Source organism: Geotrypetes seraphini, chromosome 15, assembly GCF_902459505.1.
Source record: "Geotrypetes seraphini chromosome 15, aGeoSer1.1, whole genome shotgun sequence".
In the NCBI taxonomy this organism is placed as follows: Eukaryota; Metazoa; Chordata; class Amphibia; order Gymnophiona; family Dermophiidae; genus Geotrypetes; species Geotrypetes seraphini.
Genome location: NC_047098.1, coordinates 41589868 through 41608429, shown reverse-complemented (window position 1 = coordinate 41608429; position 18562 = coordinate 41589868). Strand labels below are relative to the sequence as shown.

Here is an 18562-nt window from a genome sequence, read left to right as displayed (position 1 = left end):
GGGATTTTCTGTTTGGGTTTTTGTTGGGGGGGGGTAGGGGGTTGGGAGGGGTGATTTGGATTTTGTGCAAATATGTCTGTATTCTGCATTGTTTTTACTATGGTTGTTGTTTTCTGCACGTTGAAATTGAATAAACACATTTAAACATAAATAAAAGGGATTTTAATGGGCAGCCCTGTCTTGGTTTCTTTGGACATGAAGAAAGAGACTGAGAGTTTATCGTTTACTGAGATTGTAGCTTTTGGATTAAGATATAAAATTTGAATCATTATAAGAGCCTAAACCATTTAAGACCTCTGAAAATATATTTTTATTCTACTCTGTCAAAGGTTTTCTCTGTGTCCAGGGAAAGAGCTACTAGCTGATCATTTGTGAATTATCTAAAGGGAACAAGTTGCAAAATCATCTGGAGTTCTCTGTTGTGGTTCCCTTTGACATAAAACCATTCTGGTCTGATATTGAAATAATTTTCAAATGTAATTTCAGAACTTTTGACACTAAGGGCCAGATTCTAAAACAGCCACCAAAAGTTAGGCGGTCGTAGTCATCCTAACACCGCCTAACTTAAATGGTTTGCCCCTCTTTTACAAAACCACACTAGTGGCTGCTGTGCGGCAAAACCCCAAAGCCCTTTAAATTCTTTGGGCTTTGGGGCAGTTACCTGAGCGGCAGAAATTGTGTGTGGGGGGGAGGTTAATTGGGTTTAAGTGGTGTGATAATTGTTCACATCATTAAAACACGATTAAACCCTCATTAATAAAAAAGTAGGTGCTGTAATGCTGCCTCTGGGATCGGCACCTAAGTCCCTGGCAGCTAGTGGCACATAAGTGACGCAAAAGCCCAGAAGTGGGTGTGGTTAGAGGTGGTGCTGGACTTTGGCATCATTATGTGCCACTGGCCACGATTTAGGAAGGACTCTGGGCACCAGAAATGTAGGCCTATAAAATCCTGGCCTACATTTCCAGTGCAAAGGGTCCTTGGGAGCCTCGATTCTGGAAGTGGCGCCTAAGCAAGCTGCAGTTATATTCTCTCGAAGAACGCAGAGAAAGGGGTGACATGATAGAGACATTCAAATATCTTACGGGCTGTATTGAGGTGGAGGAAGATATCTTCTTCCTTACGGGTCCCATGGCAACCAGAGGGCATCCGCTCAAGGGTTGGACATTTCATGGTGACATCAAGAAATACTTCTTCACTGAAAGAGTGGTTGATCGATGGAATGGTCTTCACGTCAGGTAGTTGAGGCCAGTAACGCACTTGACTTCAAGGAACGATGGGATAAACATGTAGATTCGCTCTGGGGAAATGCTTAAAAAGAGGGTTCTTGTTGAGGAGGGTTCTTGGAATGGGTTCGTTCCGGGAAATTCTTAGAGGGAGGGTTCTTTGAGTGGGCAGGCTTGTTGGGCCAACGGCCCTTTTCTGCTGTCATACTCTATGTTTCTATGTCGGTGATTGACATGCGGCAGGTGTCTGCCATAGCAGGAGCCACTTAGAGAATTGGCTTTAATGACTTATTTAAACCTTTTATATTTATAGAGAGACTGTTCAAATAATGAGAAATTAAATGGAAGAAGTCATGATAATGAAAAATAAATAGTTTTAAAACCATTAAGTAATATTAAATAGGGAAAAAATATTGCTTATAATAAAGATCAAAATGAGAACATTAGTAACATAAGTTAGCTTTGTATTTCTACTGCTACTTATCATTTCTTTTGCGCTGTATATTAAACATGTAAGAGACAGTCCCTGCTCAATAGAGCTTACAATGCAATTAAAACAGACAAACAGGACAAACAGGGGTTAGGGAATTTCTCGCAGAGGGAATGATAAAATAGACATGGGTACTTTACAAGTGAGTGAGAGTTAGAGTTAAAAGCAGCCTCAAAAAAAAAAGTGGCCTAGATTTGAATACTGCCAGAGATGGAGCTTGATGCACTGACTCAGGCAGTCTGTTCCAAGCATATGGTGCAGCAAAATATAAGGGATAGAGTCTGGAGTTGGCAGTAGAGAAGGGCATAGACAAGAGAGATCTACCTGATGGACAGAGTTCCTGGAGAGGAGTTTAAGGAGAGATAAGAGATATTGAGGAGCTGCAGAGTGAATGCACTTGTAAGTCAATAAGAGGAGTTTTGAACCATATGCTGAAATGGACAGGGGAGCCAATGAAGTGACTTGAGGAGAAAGGGTAATATGAGCATAGCGACACTGGTGGAATATAAGTCATGCACTAGAATTTGTGTGTGCCAATGCGGAGTAAGAACAGATTACAAACATCTCAACCCTTGATTTACAATGTAAATGTAAGCAGTCAGACTATACTAGTAATTGTTCTGAAGAAAATATCATTAATAAAAATGTAATGTAACCAAGTATCATAAAGCTTCATCATGTAGTCCTAATAAAGGGGCAACTATTAGCAGTACATGGACAAGTATAATATAAAAAAAGCAAGTAAGAGGCGTGAGAGTTCAAACTGCCCTTCCTTCTTTCAGTGTTACTGAATCAGCAGAAACCATGACATCATCTAAAGAAGCCCATGCACCAGCATTACCCTGCAGCACAAATGATGTGTAAGAACATGCAATATTACTTTGTTTTATAGTTTGGGATCTTACGTTTGCTGAACATTGAAGACATATATATAATTATTATAATTATGATGCTAAATAAATGCTGGCTCAAATGTATAGTTGTAGAATATATCCATATTTAAATATGCAATGCTTTGTAAATTCTTCAAACTCTGGCACATTTTTCATATACTGCTGTCTAAAAAAATACCATTTCAAATGCATTAAGTAGTTATTTACACAATATACGATAAGTTAAATAGAATCCACCCATATCCTATCAATAATTAAACTGGTTTGAATAACCTGGATAAATAATTGAATTATTTCTGTTGTAGTATGAAATGAATTTGAAGCAAAACACAAAGCTGCCAAAAGAACTCTGGGATAAAGTTATTCAAAGGCACAGGTTGGGGGAAGGCATCAGCTGGCTGGCTGCTTCCACTTTACAAAGACTTGATACTTCCCCAATGGATACTGAAACACAATGAAATTTTCTTAGAGCCTTCCCCCAATCTGTACCTTTGAATAACTATACATTTGAGCCATTTGCATTGGGCAACGGTCTCAAAATGAAAATTCAAGCAAGATCAAAACCCCTGATAAAGTTATAACTTGTGCTCTCAGCTGAAGGAAATATCTGGGGATGGAGATAGAATAGATCTGAGTGGTACATATGGGTATGAGTTAGATTCCAGTGGAGATGGGTGAAATTCCTGTCCCTGTTCCAACACTCAGCAGCAACAGCAGCATGCAGTATTTCTGTTTCTCTCTCTCTCAGCTGTAGCTTAGTTCATAGTATTACAGCCAGCAAAACAAAATCTACATGCTGCACTGCTGTTAAATAAAGTCTTAAGAGGCTGAAATTCAGACTGTGGGGGGCAGGGCATCTAACTCTCGTGATTGGCACTGACTGTGGATATGCAATTCCGGGCTTTTTCTGGTGACCAGCATTGAATATCTGGTTTATTTTTGGCTGGCCTAAACTTAGCCGGCTAAATCAATATTCTGTATTGGTCGGTTGAGGTGATCCTTTTACAAAGGCGCGCTAGCGGTTTAACCACCGGATGCGCTAGCCACTACCGCCTCCTCTTGAGCAGGCGGTAGTTTTTGGCTAGCGCGGGGGTTGGGGCATGACCAAAAGTTGCGCGCGTTAACCCCGCTAGCGTGGCTTTGTAAAAGGAGCCCTAAGTTTATAATGGCCAAAGATAGACTTGCTATTTGCACTGCCCAATTTGGCTGCTGAATTTGACCAGTCAGTGCTCAATATGGGCAGCTATCACGTGATATAGCTGACTAAGTTTTAGCCACTAACCATGAATATTTGATAGAGATGACTAACTATCTCCCGCTGAATATTAGTGATTAGCTGGCCAAATGTTTTTCAAGTTTATTTAAAAGTTCTTATACCACCTTATCATACCTTTGCTGTCTGGTTAAATATCAGGTGGTCTGTCTCTTTTCTTCCCTCTGGTTTGTTGCTGTTTCTGCAACTAATCGAGAGAAAAGAAGGAGGCCACCACCCACATGACTTGTAGAATACCTCACAGCATCCCCTTTTCCTTAGTGCCCATGATTTACCCTACAGTGACTCCCACAAACAAAGCTTTACTCGTGTGGCTTTTAAGAGATGAATGCTTTCCATTCCACGTCTGCCAAGGGCTCCTGGGTCAATGGCTTACTGGTGCTGTTTTTCATGGCAATTTGTTTGGCTAGAAGAATCGTGGAGTTGAAGGCTCTTTCTTATCAAGAACTCTTTGTGATTCCTGGGAAAATGTGGTGATCCAGACAGTTCCCTCCTTTTTGCCCAAAATGGTTTCCCCCTTTCATGTGGCTCATGGCAGCTTGGCAAGTATGCATAGGCTTTGATGTTCACCAGCCTTGTAGACTTGTTTGAAAAGGGAAAAAGTTTGGTAAATTGCTTTGTTACAGAAGTACTGATTGGCTGTGAGGTGCATAGTTCTTTATGCAGACTGATGTCATCAGGCCAGTGGTTTTCAGTCTCCATCTATTGTTAGGAGAGGATAAACCATGTGTCTGGACTGGTCTGGAGGGACTCAAGGAAAGAAAATTAGTTAATATCTAATTCCTTCTTTCTGCCTATAAAAAAGGTTTTATATGTGGGAAAATCCTTTCTAAAGAGACCACTAAGTAGACTGTGTTACTGAACCTAGAAATTTAAAAATAGTGCATTATTTGCTAATATCATTATTTCCTCTTATTACCAATTCTTTAGATCAATGATTGATATTCAGGAGCTGTCTAGCATTGTATGTGAACAGGAGAGGCCTTATGAGGAAATGCATCTGAAAACACTCACAGCAAGACATGTACCTATGAATGTTAGCACTCCTGTAATTCCAGGTAACTGCCTACAACAAAATCAGAGATAAATGAGAGATATGTCATTGTATTTCTGGGTACTATAGTTAGTGTGTGCCCGTTTTTGTGACAGTGAAGGAAGTATTTTAGTACCTCTAAACCGCCTCGAACCGAAAGGCTTTGGCGGTAAACAAATAAAGATTTGTTATTCTAATTAGTGTCTTTAATAACCTCAGAATAAGATGAGGTAAATCACTGAGACCAAAAGTCACCCAAATAACAAATATTTTATTATGATGACTACATTTTACAGAATTAGATTGTAGTATGTATATGGATTGATCATAAGTTCCTTGTAGCTAATAGTCCACATCAATTTGAAACATCAGCTAAAATATTAGAGGAGTTTATCTGGATAACCAGCTTTCAAGGCATTTTAGGTTAATAGTAGTATTAAAAAAAAATTTACTCTGAAAAAATTGAAACAGATCAGAAAATACTTTGATATCTCAAAACTAAAGCTGGGTTTTTCTAAACAGTTCTAGAGGATTTTAGTGTGGGCCAGTGAGGTAAATGCTCTGATGTGCATAGGAATTCTACGAGTGTTGGAACATTTACTTCACTGGCCCGCGCTAAAAACCTCTAGCGCCATTTAGTAAAAAGAGCCCTAACTTTGCTTGTTCAAGCATTGATACTTTCTAAATTGGATTACTGTAATTCAATGTATGTGGGTTCCTATGACACTGTTTAAGGAAGATAACAGGTTATTCAAAATACGACAGCCAAACTTGTGTTTTCTGCTAAGAAATACGATCATGGGACACCATTGTTTTCATTACATTGGCTGCTGATATGGGCTTAGATTAAATTTAAAATATGTGTACTAATGTTCAAGATCTATCATGGTTTGACACCTCAATATTAATTTGTTTTTGTCTACTACTAAAATATCAAAATATAATTTTAGAAATTACAGAATATGAAATTAAACTATCAGTAAAAAAGTTAAAACCATTTAAATCCTCTTTACTGTATCAGTTGTGATCTGGAATTCACTCTCTTTAGAAGTAAGACTGATCTCCAATTATTTATTCTTTTAATAATGGTTAAATCTATCTTTTTTCAAGAATATTTAGACTGAATTTTGATGTTATGTTTCTAATTGTATGTGGGTTAATAATATGTAATTGATCCTGGTTATGTCAGTTCCTCTTTTTGAATATGTAATTCGGGTTGAGCTGTATAGGTATCATGTGGAATATAAGAGCTGAATTGTATTGTACTGAAATGTAGGTACTTGTATTTATTAGTGATCCCAGGAGAAATCTGGAAACAGAGTAAGGATCTGCTAATAATTCTTGCACAGATTAATATTGGCAGGCCAAAATGTAGCTTGTACCTCTTAGGAAATGGGGAGGTCATATGATCAGTCTGCACCCAGACTTGCTTCATAATGATGATGACCAGAAACTACCATTATCTTGTCTCACTTCTTTAACCTTTTCAACACTGTATCATTGTTGATCACAGGTCACATTGCTTGAGCTTGAAACACAGTTTTTGGAATTTCCCAACCTAGAACTGTTAAATTTTCTAAAGGAGATATTTCTAATTGTTTGAACAGAAGAATAATAGGAGAATGGCCTTGTGAGCCTTCATGTACTTGTAAAACTGCATATTAACACTTCAGCTGCTTTGACAGTAGCACCAACACTTTCTAGAAGCTGTCAGCTTTAGTAACCGTCTTGTGGTTAGCATGAATCCTGTAGAATTTGACTATGTATAAAATGTAATACTTTTGAACCAAATCGCTTGCCACACTAATATCTGATGATTGTAGGTGTTGAAAAATACAGTTTAAGCAATATATCAAATTGATTGAACAACATATACTGTAAGTTATATCTCAGTAATAAATGGAGTGTACAATTTTCATAAGTCTTACATGGATAAAAAGGTTGTCTGAAAATTGGTGCAGTAAAATATATTCCTAAAGTTCTACATTAGCTGCATTAGGAGAAGGTGTAATTGGGTAAGGGCAGAGAAAATAGCATATTAAAAGGGCTAAGGTAGAAGCCTACAGAACTTAAGGTTTGCCATACTGGGATAGCCTGAAGGTCCATCAAGCCCAGTATCCTGTTTTCCAACAGTGGCCAACCCAGGTACCTGGCAAGATCCCAAAGAATCAAATAGATTTTATGCTGCTTATCCTAGGAACAGTAAGTAGAAATCAATGGCTTTGTGGCAAGAATTAAATAACAGTCCAAAGCAAACCAGCTATCTTGCCATGTATAACTTCAAATGCAAAGAACTAAACTTTGATATATAGACACTGGGGATATCTCAGAACGCTACTCTGAAAGATATCAGCGTAGCAGCACTCCTCACTGAGTTCACCCTGTGTATATCAAACCTAATATTTTTTTATTTTTTTCTTTTTATATTTTATAGTTCAACTTGTAACATATCATGAAAATTTTCTTTAAACATATTAATTTTATAAATATTTCTTCATCTCTTTTGCTTATAAAAACTTCATCTTATTATTAAATCATTCCATTTTCAAAAATTCACTAATGGATAATGCACTTATCTTATATATATCAACTGTGTGGCCGCACTGTTCCCCACCAACGCGTTTCGCCTTCTTCAGGACGGGGCTAGTGCTGCAACTACACCAAAAAACACACAGATTACCTTACAGTGTACTTACAATACTATACCATTCAATAAAAACCAAACACACCAACCTGTTGGCTTACACCATTCCATTCTGCGGCCATTCTAACATTCAAATATGGCTGCGGCATTCCTTGCAAGCTATTTATATCCCACCCCCATGACGTCAAAAGACACACACCAATCAGCAGCATTCTTCCTAAAGTGTCATGCTTCTTGGAACAACCCCCAATCACTAGAGAGCAAAAGCAAAAACCCTAAATGGAACCCAAAAAAATTTCTTGGAAGAGATATCTGGATGACATTTTCTGCATCTGGACATCCACCAAAGAATCTTTAGTGGAATTTATAGTATGGTTAAATCAGGTTAATGATCATATTCAGTTTACCGCCACAATTGAGCAATATGAAACATCTTTTTTGGATATTAAAATAATGAAACATCATAGTCATTTAATCACGATCATCTATCGAAAACCTACTGACCGTATTAGCTTGTTAAGATATCATAGCTTCCATCCTTGACAAACTTTCCCATAGCTGGAATAACAACTGCGGATTACCTCAGGGTTCCCCCCTATCCCCAACACTCTTTAATATCTATCTCAGTTCATTAGGAAACCTGCTACAAAGCCTAGGGCTCACCTTCTACATCTACGCAGATGACATTACTGTAGTGATTCCGCTAACCGCCCTAACGTCACAATTCTCCAACTCATTAACCAACATCCTAAATCAAATAGAGCACTGGATGATGGCCTTCAAACTGAAACTCAACACAGAAAAAACCAAATTCTTCCTGGCATCACCCAACGAAAAGATAAAAGAAAATTCAATTCATCTACAGAGCTGAGAATACAAAATTACCAAACCATAAAGATTCTGGGGGTAACACTTGACAAACACCTAACCCTGGAAAATCACACAAACCTACTGTTTAAAAAATGTATTTCGGTCCTCTGGAAACTTCGCACTATTAAAAAAATTTTTGATGAAAAGTCCTTCCGTTTACTAGTACAATCATCCATCTTAAGCACCCTAGATTACTGTAACATCATATACCTAGGAGCTTATAAAAAGAACCTCAACAAGCTGAGATTAATTCAGAACACCGCGATCCGACTAATCCACGGTTTAAAAAAATGGGAACACATTTCCCCTTATTATCAGAAACTCCACTGGTTACCCGCAGAATCCAGAGTCCTCTTCAAGTTTGCTTGTTTTTGCTACAAAGCTGTCTTTGGGATTCTTCCAGCTTACCTAATCTCCCAGTTCTCCCCCAACGAGTCCAACAAGAGCACTCGCAGAACAAACCTATTTAATTACCCCTCCTTGAAATCTTACCAATACAAAAAGTTTCTAGATAGAATGTTATCATTCCAGGCAGCTAGGCTGAACACATGGCTTGACTACATACGCAGACTTTAGAAAATCCCTGAAAACTCGACTGTTTAACAAATTCTAAATTCCTATACCCAACTCTTCCTCGCCATGACCCTTCCACCTCGCCCCCTAATTCCAAGGCCCGAAACTAATTATACTTTCCACCTTGAATCTCATGTACTGACATAATGTATCTTTATTGTAACCCACCTGCACCCCATGTACTGACAAAACGTATCTCTATTGTAACCCATGTAAATGTATATTTATGGTAATCCACCTGTATCCCTTTACACTGACAAAATGCACCTTGATAGTAAACCACTTGTATTGTAACCCACTTGTATCCCATGTACTGACAAAATATATCTTTACTGTAACCCACTTGTATCCCATGTACTGACAAAATGAATCTTTAATGTAAACCGCTTCGAACTTCACGGTATAGCGGTATATAAGAAATAAATTATTATTATTATTATCATTATAAACTGAAAGCTAGCTTGCCTATCAGTCAATTTTTGAGATTGCGAAGAATATGTCATTCTCTGGAAGAATTTAGGAAGCAGGCCAGGGAAATGAAAAAGCGATTTCAACTGAGGGGATATCCAAAAATGGTGGTACATCAGGCATATCTAAGAGCAAAATACGCTCAGCGACCTCTGCTTTTACAATATCAACAAAAACCAGCGACAAAACATACTTTTACATTCGTCCAACAGTACTCTCTTCTTGCTACTAAAATAGGGCACATCATACATAAACACTGGCATATTGTGCAATTAATAGATGATTCTATTGGTGAGGTCCCCATTTTTGCTTATAAGCGATCGAGAAATATAGGTGAATGCTTAAATTCCCTATTTAATAACAAACAAGAACTTAGGGAATCTGGATCGCTTAATATGTGTGGGGCTTGTCAATGGTGCCAATATGCCAAAGTGGGTGATAGCTGGACTCATCCTGAAACTGGCAAAAAATATGTGGCCAAGGAAATTACTGATTGTAACTCGTCCAAAGTGATCTATGTCATAAAATGCCCCTGCCCCAAACTTTATGTGGGGCGGACGATGCGGTCTATTAAAGTGAGACTTACAGAACATAAGTCTCATGTACATACACATAAGGAAACGGCTCCATTAGTTCGCCATTGACAATTATTGAAACATTCTCTTAAAGATTTGAGATGGAGGGTCATTGACATAATAAAGATTGGGTGGGAGGGAGGTAACTATGAACGTATGTTAAACCTAAAAGAACTACGCTGGATGCATGAATTAAATAGCATGCAACTTAGAGGTTTGAATGAAATGAGTGACTGGATGGCTTTAGCTGAATGAGTGGGTTCGGTAGCCATCTTTTTGGGTTTCATTTAGAGTTCTTTGCATTTGGAGTTTTACATGGCAAGATAGTTGGTTTGCTTTGGACTGTTATCCTAGGAATAAGCAGTGGATTTTCCCAAGTCCATTTTCTTTAGTGAAGACATGAGATTCCGTATGTTAGCTGTAGCTTCCTACTAGTTGTGAATCTGCAGAGGGATATCACTTTAAATCTCTGAACTCCTCCCCTTCTTCAGTGGAGAACAGCTCCCACTTCCGTTTTTCCTTCTGCAAGCAAACTCAGAAGGTATGCTCAGATCTGCTCTTCTTCTTTTTGTTATTCTCAGGAGTTTTTACCATCAGTCTTCAAATTTTTTTCTGCATGGCTTTGGTGCTCAGAGGCAGTGGCGTACCAAGGGGGGGCGGGAGGAGCGGTCCGCCCCGGGTGCCAGCCCTGAGGGGGTGCTCCCGACCTTGCCGTTCAGTCCCCCCCCCACCACCCCCGAAGGACCGCTCGCCCCACTGACCTTCCTGCACCACCTGTGAAGCAGCCCGCAGCAGGATTGCGACATCAGCGATCCCTGAGCTGCTTGGGCGCTGCTTCCTGCGCTGCGGTCCCGCCCCTCCTCTGACGTCAGAGGAGGGGCGGGACCGCGGCGCAGGAAGCAGCGCCTAAGCAGCGCAGGGATAGCTGACGTCGCGATCCTGCTGCGGCTGCTTCATAGGTGGTGCAGGAAGGTCAGTGGGGCGAGCGGTCCTTCGGGGGTGGTGGGGGGGACTGAACGGCAAGGCTGGGAGCATAGGTAGTGCTGCTTCTTAGGTGGTGCGGGGAGGCCAGGGGGGTGAGCGGTCCTTCGGGGTGGGGCGGGCGGGCAGGCAGGCAGGCTTTCAAGGGGGAGGGGGGTGACAGGCAAGCAGGCAGGCCTTCAAGGGGGGACAGGCCATCAAGGGGGGGGCAGGCAGGCCTTCAAGGAGGGAGGCAGGCCTTCAAGGGGGAGGACAGGCCTTCGGGGGTGTGTGCAGACCTTCAAGGGAGAGGGACAGGCCTTCAAGGGGGGGCAGTCAGGCCTTCAAGGGGGGGGAAGGCAGGCCTTCAAGGGGGGGACAGGTCTACAAGGGGGTGGGACAGGCCTACAAGGGGGTGGGACAAGCCTTCAAGGGGGGGACAGGCCTTCAGGGGGGGTGCAGGCCTTCGGGGGGGTGCAGGACTTCAGGGGGGTGCAGACCTTCAAGGGGGTGCATGCCTTCAAGGGGAGGACAGGCCTTCAGGGGGGGGACAGGCCTTCAAGGGGGGACAGGCAGACAGGCCTACAAGGGGGTGGGACAGGCCTTCAAGGGGGGGGGACAGGCCTTCGGGGGGGTGCAGGCCTTCAGGGGGGGTGCAGGCCTTCGGGGAGGGGTGCAGGACTTCGGGGGGGTGCAGACCTTCAAGGGGGTGCAGGCCTTCAAGGGGGGGGACAGGCCTTCAAGGGGGGGACAGGCAGGCAGGCCTTCAAGGGGGGGGACAGGCCTACAAGGGGGGGACAGGCCTACAAGGGGGTGGGACAGGCCTTCAGGGGGGTGCAGGCCTTCGGGGGGGGAGTGCAGACCTTCAAGGGGGGGGACAGGCCTTCAATGGGGGGGAAAAGCAGGCAGGCCTTCAAGGGGGGGACAGGCCTACAAGGGGGAGGGACAGGCCTTCAAGGGGGGTGCAGGCCTTCAAGGGGGGACAGGCAGACCTTTAAGGGGGGACAGGCCTTTGGGGGTCCCTGGTTTAGATGTACACGGAGGGAAGGGGGTGTTCAAAGAGACGTGCATATGCCAAACTTGGGGGGGGAGGAAGAAATAATGGGTCTGAAAATAGAGGAGAGGGAGAGAGATGATGGACCATGGGATTTATGGAGGTAAGGAACTGAAAGGGAGAGAAATTGGACACAAGGGATGGTGTGGAGGAGGGATAGAGATACTGGATAGGAGGGTAATTGGGAAAAGAAAGGGAGAGATGGTGGACTCTGGAGTGGTGGGGAAGGAGGGAGAGATGCCGGATGAAAGGGTAGTTAAGAAAAGGGTAGTTAAGAAGAGGGAGATGAAAAAAAGGAAAGATACCAGACTTCCTGGGGAGGGAAGGGAAATGGAAAGGGAGGACAGAGTTGGCAGATGGATGGTTAGCACGCAGAAAGAAGAAAGAAGGAGACCCTGGCAAGCAAGTTATCAGAAGAAAACCAGAGCCTTGGACCAACAAGATTTGAAATATAACCAGACAACAAAAGGTAGAAAAATTAATTTTATTTTCTGTTTTGTGATTATAATATGTCAGATTTGAAATGTGTATCCTGACAGAGCTGGTGTTGGACTGCAAACGTGAGCTAGGATTTAACAGAGAGAGGAAAAGTCCTTTTTGTTTCTTTATTTTATTTACACCACAGCGCCAGTGTGGTTAGGAGAAGCCAAAGGGGGTGAAAAAGCTATAAAACCCACCAGGAGTTTTGAAAAAAATCACCCAACTGGTCAGGAAAATCGAATTGAAAAACCAATTCAATAGGCTGAATCGAATCAAAATTTTTTTTCCTGAATCTGGCAGCATTAGTTTGCGCTACTGTCTTAGACTTTAGGACCTGGGATTGGGGAGAGATGGCATCCTCAGTACTTTATAATGCAAGTGAAACGAGGATTTGGTCAGACTTTTGAAGGGTCTGCAGAAAAAAAATATTGTATAGGCCGGGGACATGAAACAGCAGGAAATGGGAACTTTTCTTCCTTCTATTTTTGTGAATGGAAAGGCTGAGGATGTCAGAGAGTTCAGTTAAAATATGTGCTTTATAAGAAAATATAATAATGTGTTTTTTAAAGTTTATAGCATAGCTGGCCTACCCAGTGAGGTGTTCCTAGTGGTGGTGGTGGCAGCGTGTCAATGTGTTGAGAGGAGAAGTGGTCTGGGAAATTCTGCTGAGCAAACTCCGGGCCCATTTCCACCCCCCAGTTAGTCCACTCCACTCAACTGGTTCACACACTGAGTGGGTCTTTGGGTGTTGTGTTGGGATCTCTTCCAGTGGTTTATCAGTATCTCCTTCTGGTCCAAGGAAGGAAACTTTGTTATCCTTAGCATTGACCTACAGAATATGTTTGTAACAGCGTTGCTTGTGTGGCATTAGACTATGTAGTGATCGAAAGAAAAAAACAGACCTTTGCACATTTTTGCACTATATGGTGGGTGTATGAGGAGATTCACATTTCCTGCACAGCGAAGTCCATGTGAAGTTACCTTGTGCTGTATTTGACATCTAGCAAGGTCTCTGTTTGAAAGGAAAGATCTAAACTTAAAAATGAAGTGGCCAGAAGTTATGGTAAAAGCAGATAGTGTAGCTGGTTTTAAGAAAGATTTGGACAAATTTCTGGAGGAAAAGTCCATAATCTGTTATTAAGACATGGGGGAAGTGTCTGCTTGCCCTGGATCGGTAGCATGGAATGTTGCTACTCTTTGGGTTTTGACCAGGTATTAGTATCCTGGATTGGCTACCATGAGAATGGGCTACTGGGCATGATGGACCATTGGTCTGACCCAGTTAGGCTATTCTTATGTTATGTTCTCATCTGTAGGGGCCTTTGTTTTCACTTCTTATTTTAATGTATTTTTTTTCTGGGAACTTATCAGTGTTTTTTATAATGGGAACAAAAATGGAAGAGAATTAATGTGTGTGGGATGAGGGGGTAACTAATTTCTTCAGCTAAATAATTCAATCCACTTCAAACAGACATAGGAGAACTCACGCACCATTCACACACCCTCCAACCAAAAACGTCAAAAGAAAAAAACTGTTCGACAACCTCCTAGCCATTTGAGCTGCAACACTCGACCCCCAACTCTACAACCAATTGACATCGACCACAGACTGCAAAACCTTCAAAAAGAAATAAAAACCCTTCTATTCAAAAAACACATAAAACCGAACTAACACAATCAGAACTGTCCCAAGCATCACCTGCAACTACTCCATATGTACTTCTGATGTCATGACAATTCAGACATAATTTATGTTATGTTATGTTTGGAATATAAGAAAATTTTCACTGCCTGTTTCTATTCTGACCATTTATTCCGTTTCATGGTCATTACAAAAAATATTTTTTTACATGGGGGGGGTGTCAAAAAATGATGGGCCCAGGGTTCCACATACCCTAGGTACGCCACTGCTCAGAGGTCCCCTTTTTGGGCTTACTCTGCCGGGGAAAGGACGCAGTCCGGTGTGGGTGGACTGCTTTTCCCAGACCAATCTCATTGAGTACCTGTGGAGCCAGCTTGCTTGTGTCCCTTCAGGAGCTCGGTGTCCGTTCCCCTGGGTGCTGCTCGCCTGCTGACTTAATCTAACAATCCTCTTGGTATCATGGAGCCGGCTACGAAGATTCCCCCTCCCTCCCCCCATCCCCACCCAGCAAATTGTGAGGTCTTTAGATGTGGGAATTCGTGAATGAGGTCTGCCCAGTCAGCAGCCAGATCTCCATCGATGAACTTGTGCTGAACTACCTCTGCGACAGAAATCCTTTCCCTGCAGGCAGACTGATTTAAGCTGACAGTCACCAGAAGTCAAAGTGAATACTCCCATTATTCCTTATGGGAAAAATTAGGGGGGGGGTGTTTGCTAAAAATCCAGTTTTGAGTGTTTCTAGGGTTAGGTTCCCCCACCTCCAAAACCCCTAAATTGCTATTTTTTTATTTTTTGGTTTGGCTTTAACAAACCATTTTTGGCACAAATTTTCTGGTGGCCGTCTTGGATTTTTAGCAATTTATTTTTTTTCTAAGTTCTATTTTCTGCCCCCAAATCTCTCATTTTGCCTAGGAATCATCTGTAATGATACCCCAGGTCAGACTAGCCCTAATTCCTGTATTTTTGTGCAGATATACTGGCTGAGGAACAGCAGTGTTCCATGTGCCACAAGGTATGGGAGGAAGGGGCAAGATCTTTGGGCTCAGCCTCTAATCAATCCTCCAGAGCGTTAGAACCTCAAAAAGCCTGGTATGCATGGTCTGCGGTGAGGGGATTATGCTCAGAGACCGCGAGCAATGAGGGGGTGAAACGCAAGCGCGTGGTGGTGGAGGAGATCCCGATTCCCCAGTCTGGAGTCTTATAGGGGTCTTCGGGGCCTCTGGTACAAGCTTTTCTGACTTTGTCAGTCTTATAGAAAGCTTATTTAACAGGCCCTATTTAACAGGCCTACGGGCACACCAGCTCTGCCTCATGGGGATCCTTTTCCCAAGCAGATATCTACACCTCATACCACACTGGCTCTCAGTGTTAGTGACCCTTCGGAGCAGAACTGGGACGATTGAAAGTTTTGTTCCATGCCTTATGCTTTCCTGCATCTGTCGATGATTTAGAATCCCTTTTGGAGTCCGGAAGTCAGGTGGCAGGATTGGCTACAGATCTCGGTTAGCCATGCTCTTCAATCTCTCCCTAAGTACGGGGAGAGTCCCCCTGGACTGGAAAACTGCCAATGTTGTTCCTCTGCACAAAAAGGGTTGCAGAGCGGAGGCTGCGAATTACAGACCAGTAAGTCTCACATCAATAGTGTGTAAACTCATGGAAACTCTACTTAAAGGGAAATTAGACACGATATTGGATGAGGGGAATCTGAGGGATCCCTGTCAACATGGATTCACTAGGGGCAGGTCATGCCAATCCAATCTTATCAGCTTCTTTGACTGGGTGACAGGAAAGCTGGACTCGGGAGAGTCTCTGGACATAGTGTACTTGGATTTCAGTAAAGCGTTTGACAGTGTCCCACACCGTAGACTATTAAACAAGATGAAATCGATGGGGTTAGGTGAGAAACTAATGGCATGGGTCAATGATTGGTTGAGTGGAAGACTTCAGAGGGTGGTGGTCAATGGCACCCTCTCTAAGACATCGGAGGTGACTAGCGGAGTGCCGCAGGGCTCAGTCCTGGGACCATCCCTTTTTAACATATTCATAAGGGACTTGACCCAAGGGCTTCAGGGAAAAGTAGTGCTGTTTGCCGCCGCCGCCAAACTGTGTAATATAGTAGGTGAAAGCGATCTCACGGATGGTATGACACAGGATCTGATCAAGTTGGAAAACTGGTCCTCAACATGGCAGCTGGGCTTCAACGCAAAGAAGTGTAAGGTGATGCATCTCGGCAGCAGAAATCCACCTTGAATGGAGAAACACTAGCTACGACCTCAGAAGAACGGGACTTGGGAGTAATCATCAGTGCAGACATGAAGGCTGCCAAACAAGTAGAGAAGGCCTCATCCAAGGCAAGGCGGATGATGGGATGTATCAATAGAAGCTTCGTCAGCCGTAAACCTGAAATCATAATGCCACTGTACAGAACCATGGTGAGACCTCATCTGGAGTACTGTGTGCAATTCTGGAGGCCACATTACCGTAAAGATGTACTTCGAGTTGAGTCAGTCCAGCGAATGGCCACTAGGATGGTCTCCGGACTCAAGGGTCTCTCATACGAGGAAAGACTGGACAAGTTGCAGCTCTACTCTCTAGAGGAGCGCAGGGAGAGGGGTGACATGATTGAGACATTTAAGTACGTCACAGGTCGTGTCGAGGTGGAAAACGACATATTCTTTCCTAAGGGACCTTCAGTCACAAGGGGGCACCCGCTCAAACTCAGAGGAGGGAGATTTGGTGGTGACACCAGGAAGTATTTCTTTACAGAAAGGGTGGTGGATCACTGGTACAAACTACCGGTGCAGGTGATCAAGGCCACTAGCGTGCTCGACTTTAAGAATAAATGGGACATCCACGTGGGATCTCTACGTGGGTCGAGCAGCACTCTGACTTAATGGGGTGGGACAGTAGAGTGGGCAGACTTGATGGGCTATAGCCCTTTTCTGACGTCATCTTTCTATGTTTCTATGATCCCTCAGTATGTCACCTTTTCAAATCCCTTCTGTTTCACATGTGATTTCAGCCATTCTCTCTGCATTGAAGCTCGAGGCCCAGCAGCTTCCACCTCATAGTGCTCCGTTATGAGTGGCACTAATGCACAGACATATTTTTCTTGCTCATCCGGACTTCACTTCCTTAGTCACTGACCAATGGGAGTTGCCTGAAGGCTCTCTGAAGGTGGCCAAGGCTATGTCTAGGCTCTATCCTATGACTCCAGATTTCCAACAGTTTTTTGTGCAGTTGAAAGTGTAATCCGCAAGTGACTAAGTGCATCTCCCTTCCTAGTGAGGGCTGAGTGATGCTTAAGGACGCACAGGATCATAAGGTGGATGTGATCTTAAAAGACAGTTTGAAACTGGCTTTGGGTATCAAAGCTGCATCAGCTGTCTCCTTCGTGGCAAGAGCTTGTCATACCAGACTGTGGTCCAGCTTCTCAGAGCTTGGGGACGCGTGTCCCCACATGTTTCAGGAGGGAGTGGATTATGTGACCGATTCTCTTTATGACATCATAAAAGTCCTGAGTAAGGTTTTGGCTTACTCCATTTCTGCCCACCAAATACTCTGGATCAGGCAATGGGTGGGTAACTCTGCCTCCAAGACCACTCTCACCAGGTTACCCTTTAAGCTTTTTGGCAAAGGACTGGATGACCTCATGGCCAGTTTGGCAGATTGCTGCTCCAGATCCCTCCCGGACAGCAGAAGCCTTTGTCCTGCCAGGGGTGGTAGAGACAATTTTCATGCCTCCAGGAGATCCATCCAATTTCCCTCCGGTTATCCTTCTTAAGAGGACTTTGCAGGGGTCCAGATAGAGATTTGGCGGTTACAGGCACCAGCAACCATGGTGGCTTGGCCTTCAAGAAGCAGCAATAATGCCAGGATGACATATTGGAGGGTGGCTGTAAGCTTTCTGAAGGGAATGGGAACCGTTGGGTTCTGGACATTATTCGAGAGGGGCATAAGATCGAGTTTTCTTGGGCTTTGTAAAAGAGGGGTTAAAGCAGGTCCACTTTAAGAATAGGTGTGATAGCCTATTTGGCCAGGAAGGTAGGGATCAAGGGGAGAGCAGGGAGTTAAAAGCCATCAGAACAGATCAAAGAGGCTCCGAGTGAAGGAATCCTCTCTGCATGTTCTTGTTGCCTGCAGTACCTGATGAGAGACCAGGCAAGAGGTGAAACACCACAGCTACCCTTTATTTGCCAGAAGCAGAAGTTTAAGGTACGCCAAGTTTATCTTGGAACCTGGATGATATTGTGACTTTGAAAATCAGGGCCAAACCGTGTGCAGTTGTGCCAAGTATTGAAATATAGGTCTTGAACTTTGGGGACTCCATGACAGAACCAAGCTGTTAGTGCTGCTGTTTGGAGAGACAAATTAGTGCATGTCA

General features: G+C 43.1%; 1 protein-coding gene across 6 annotated transcripts in view; it reads left to right on the top strand.

The window, feature by feature from the left end:
• The window catches only part of TEX14 (testis expressed 14, intercellular bridge forming factor), a 311576-nt gene that overhangs the window by 231209 nt on the left and 61805 nt on the right, over positions 1–18562 (top strand). For all 6 annotated transcript variants that reach the window (XM_033922951.1, XM_033922948.1, XM_033922949.1 and 3 more), the window contains 2 exons: positions 2496–2573; positions 4810–4937. In XM_033922951.1, coding sequence (XP_033778842.1) covers positions 2496–2573; positions 4810–4937 — 206 coding nt within the window. The remainder of the gene's footprint in view (positions 1–2495; positions 2574–4809; positions 4938–18562) is intronic.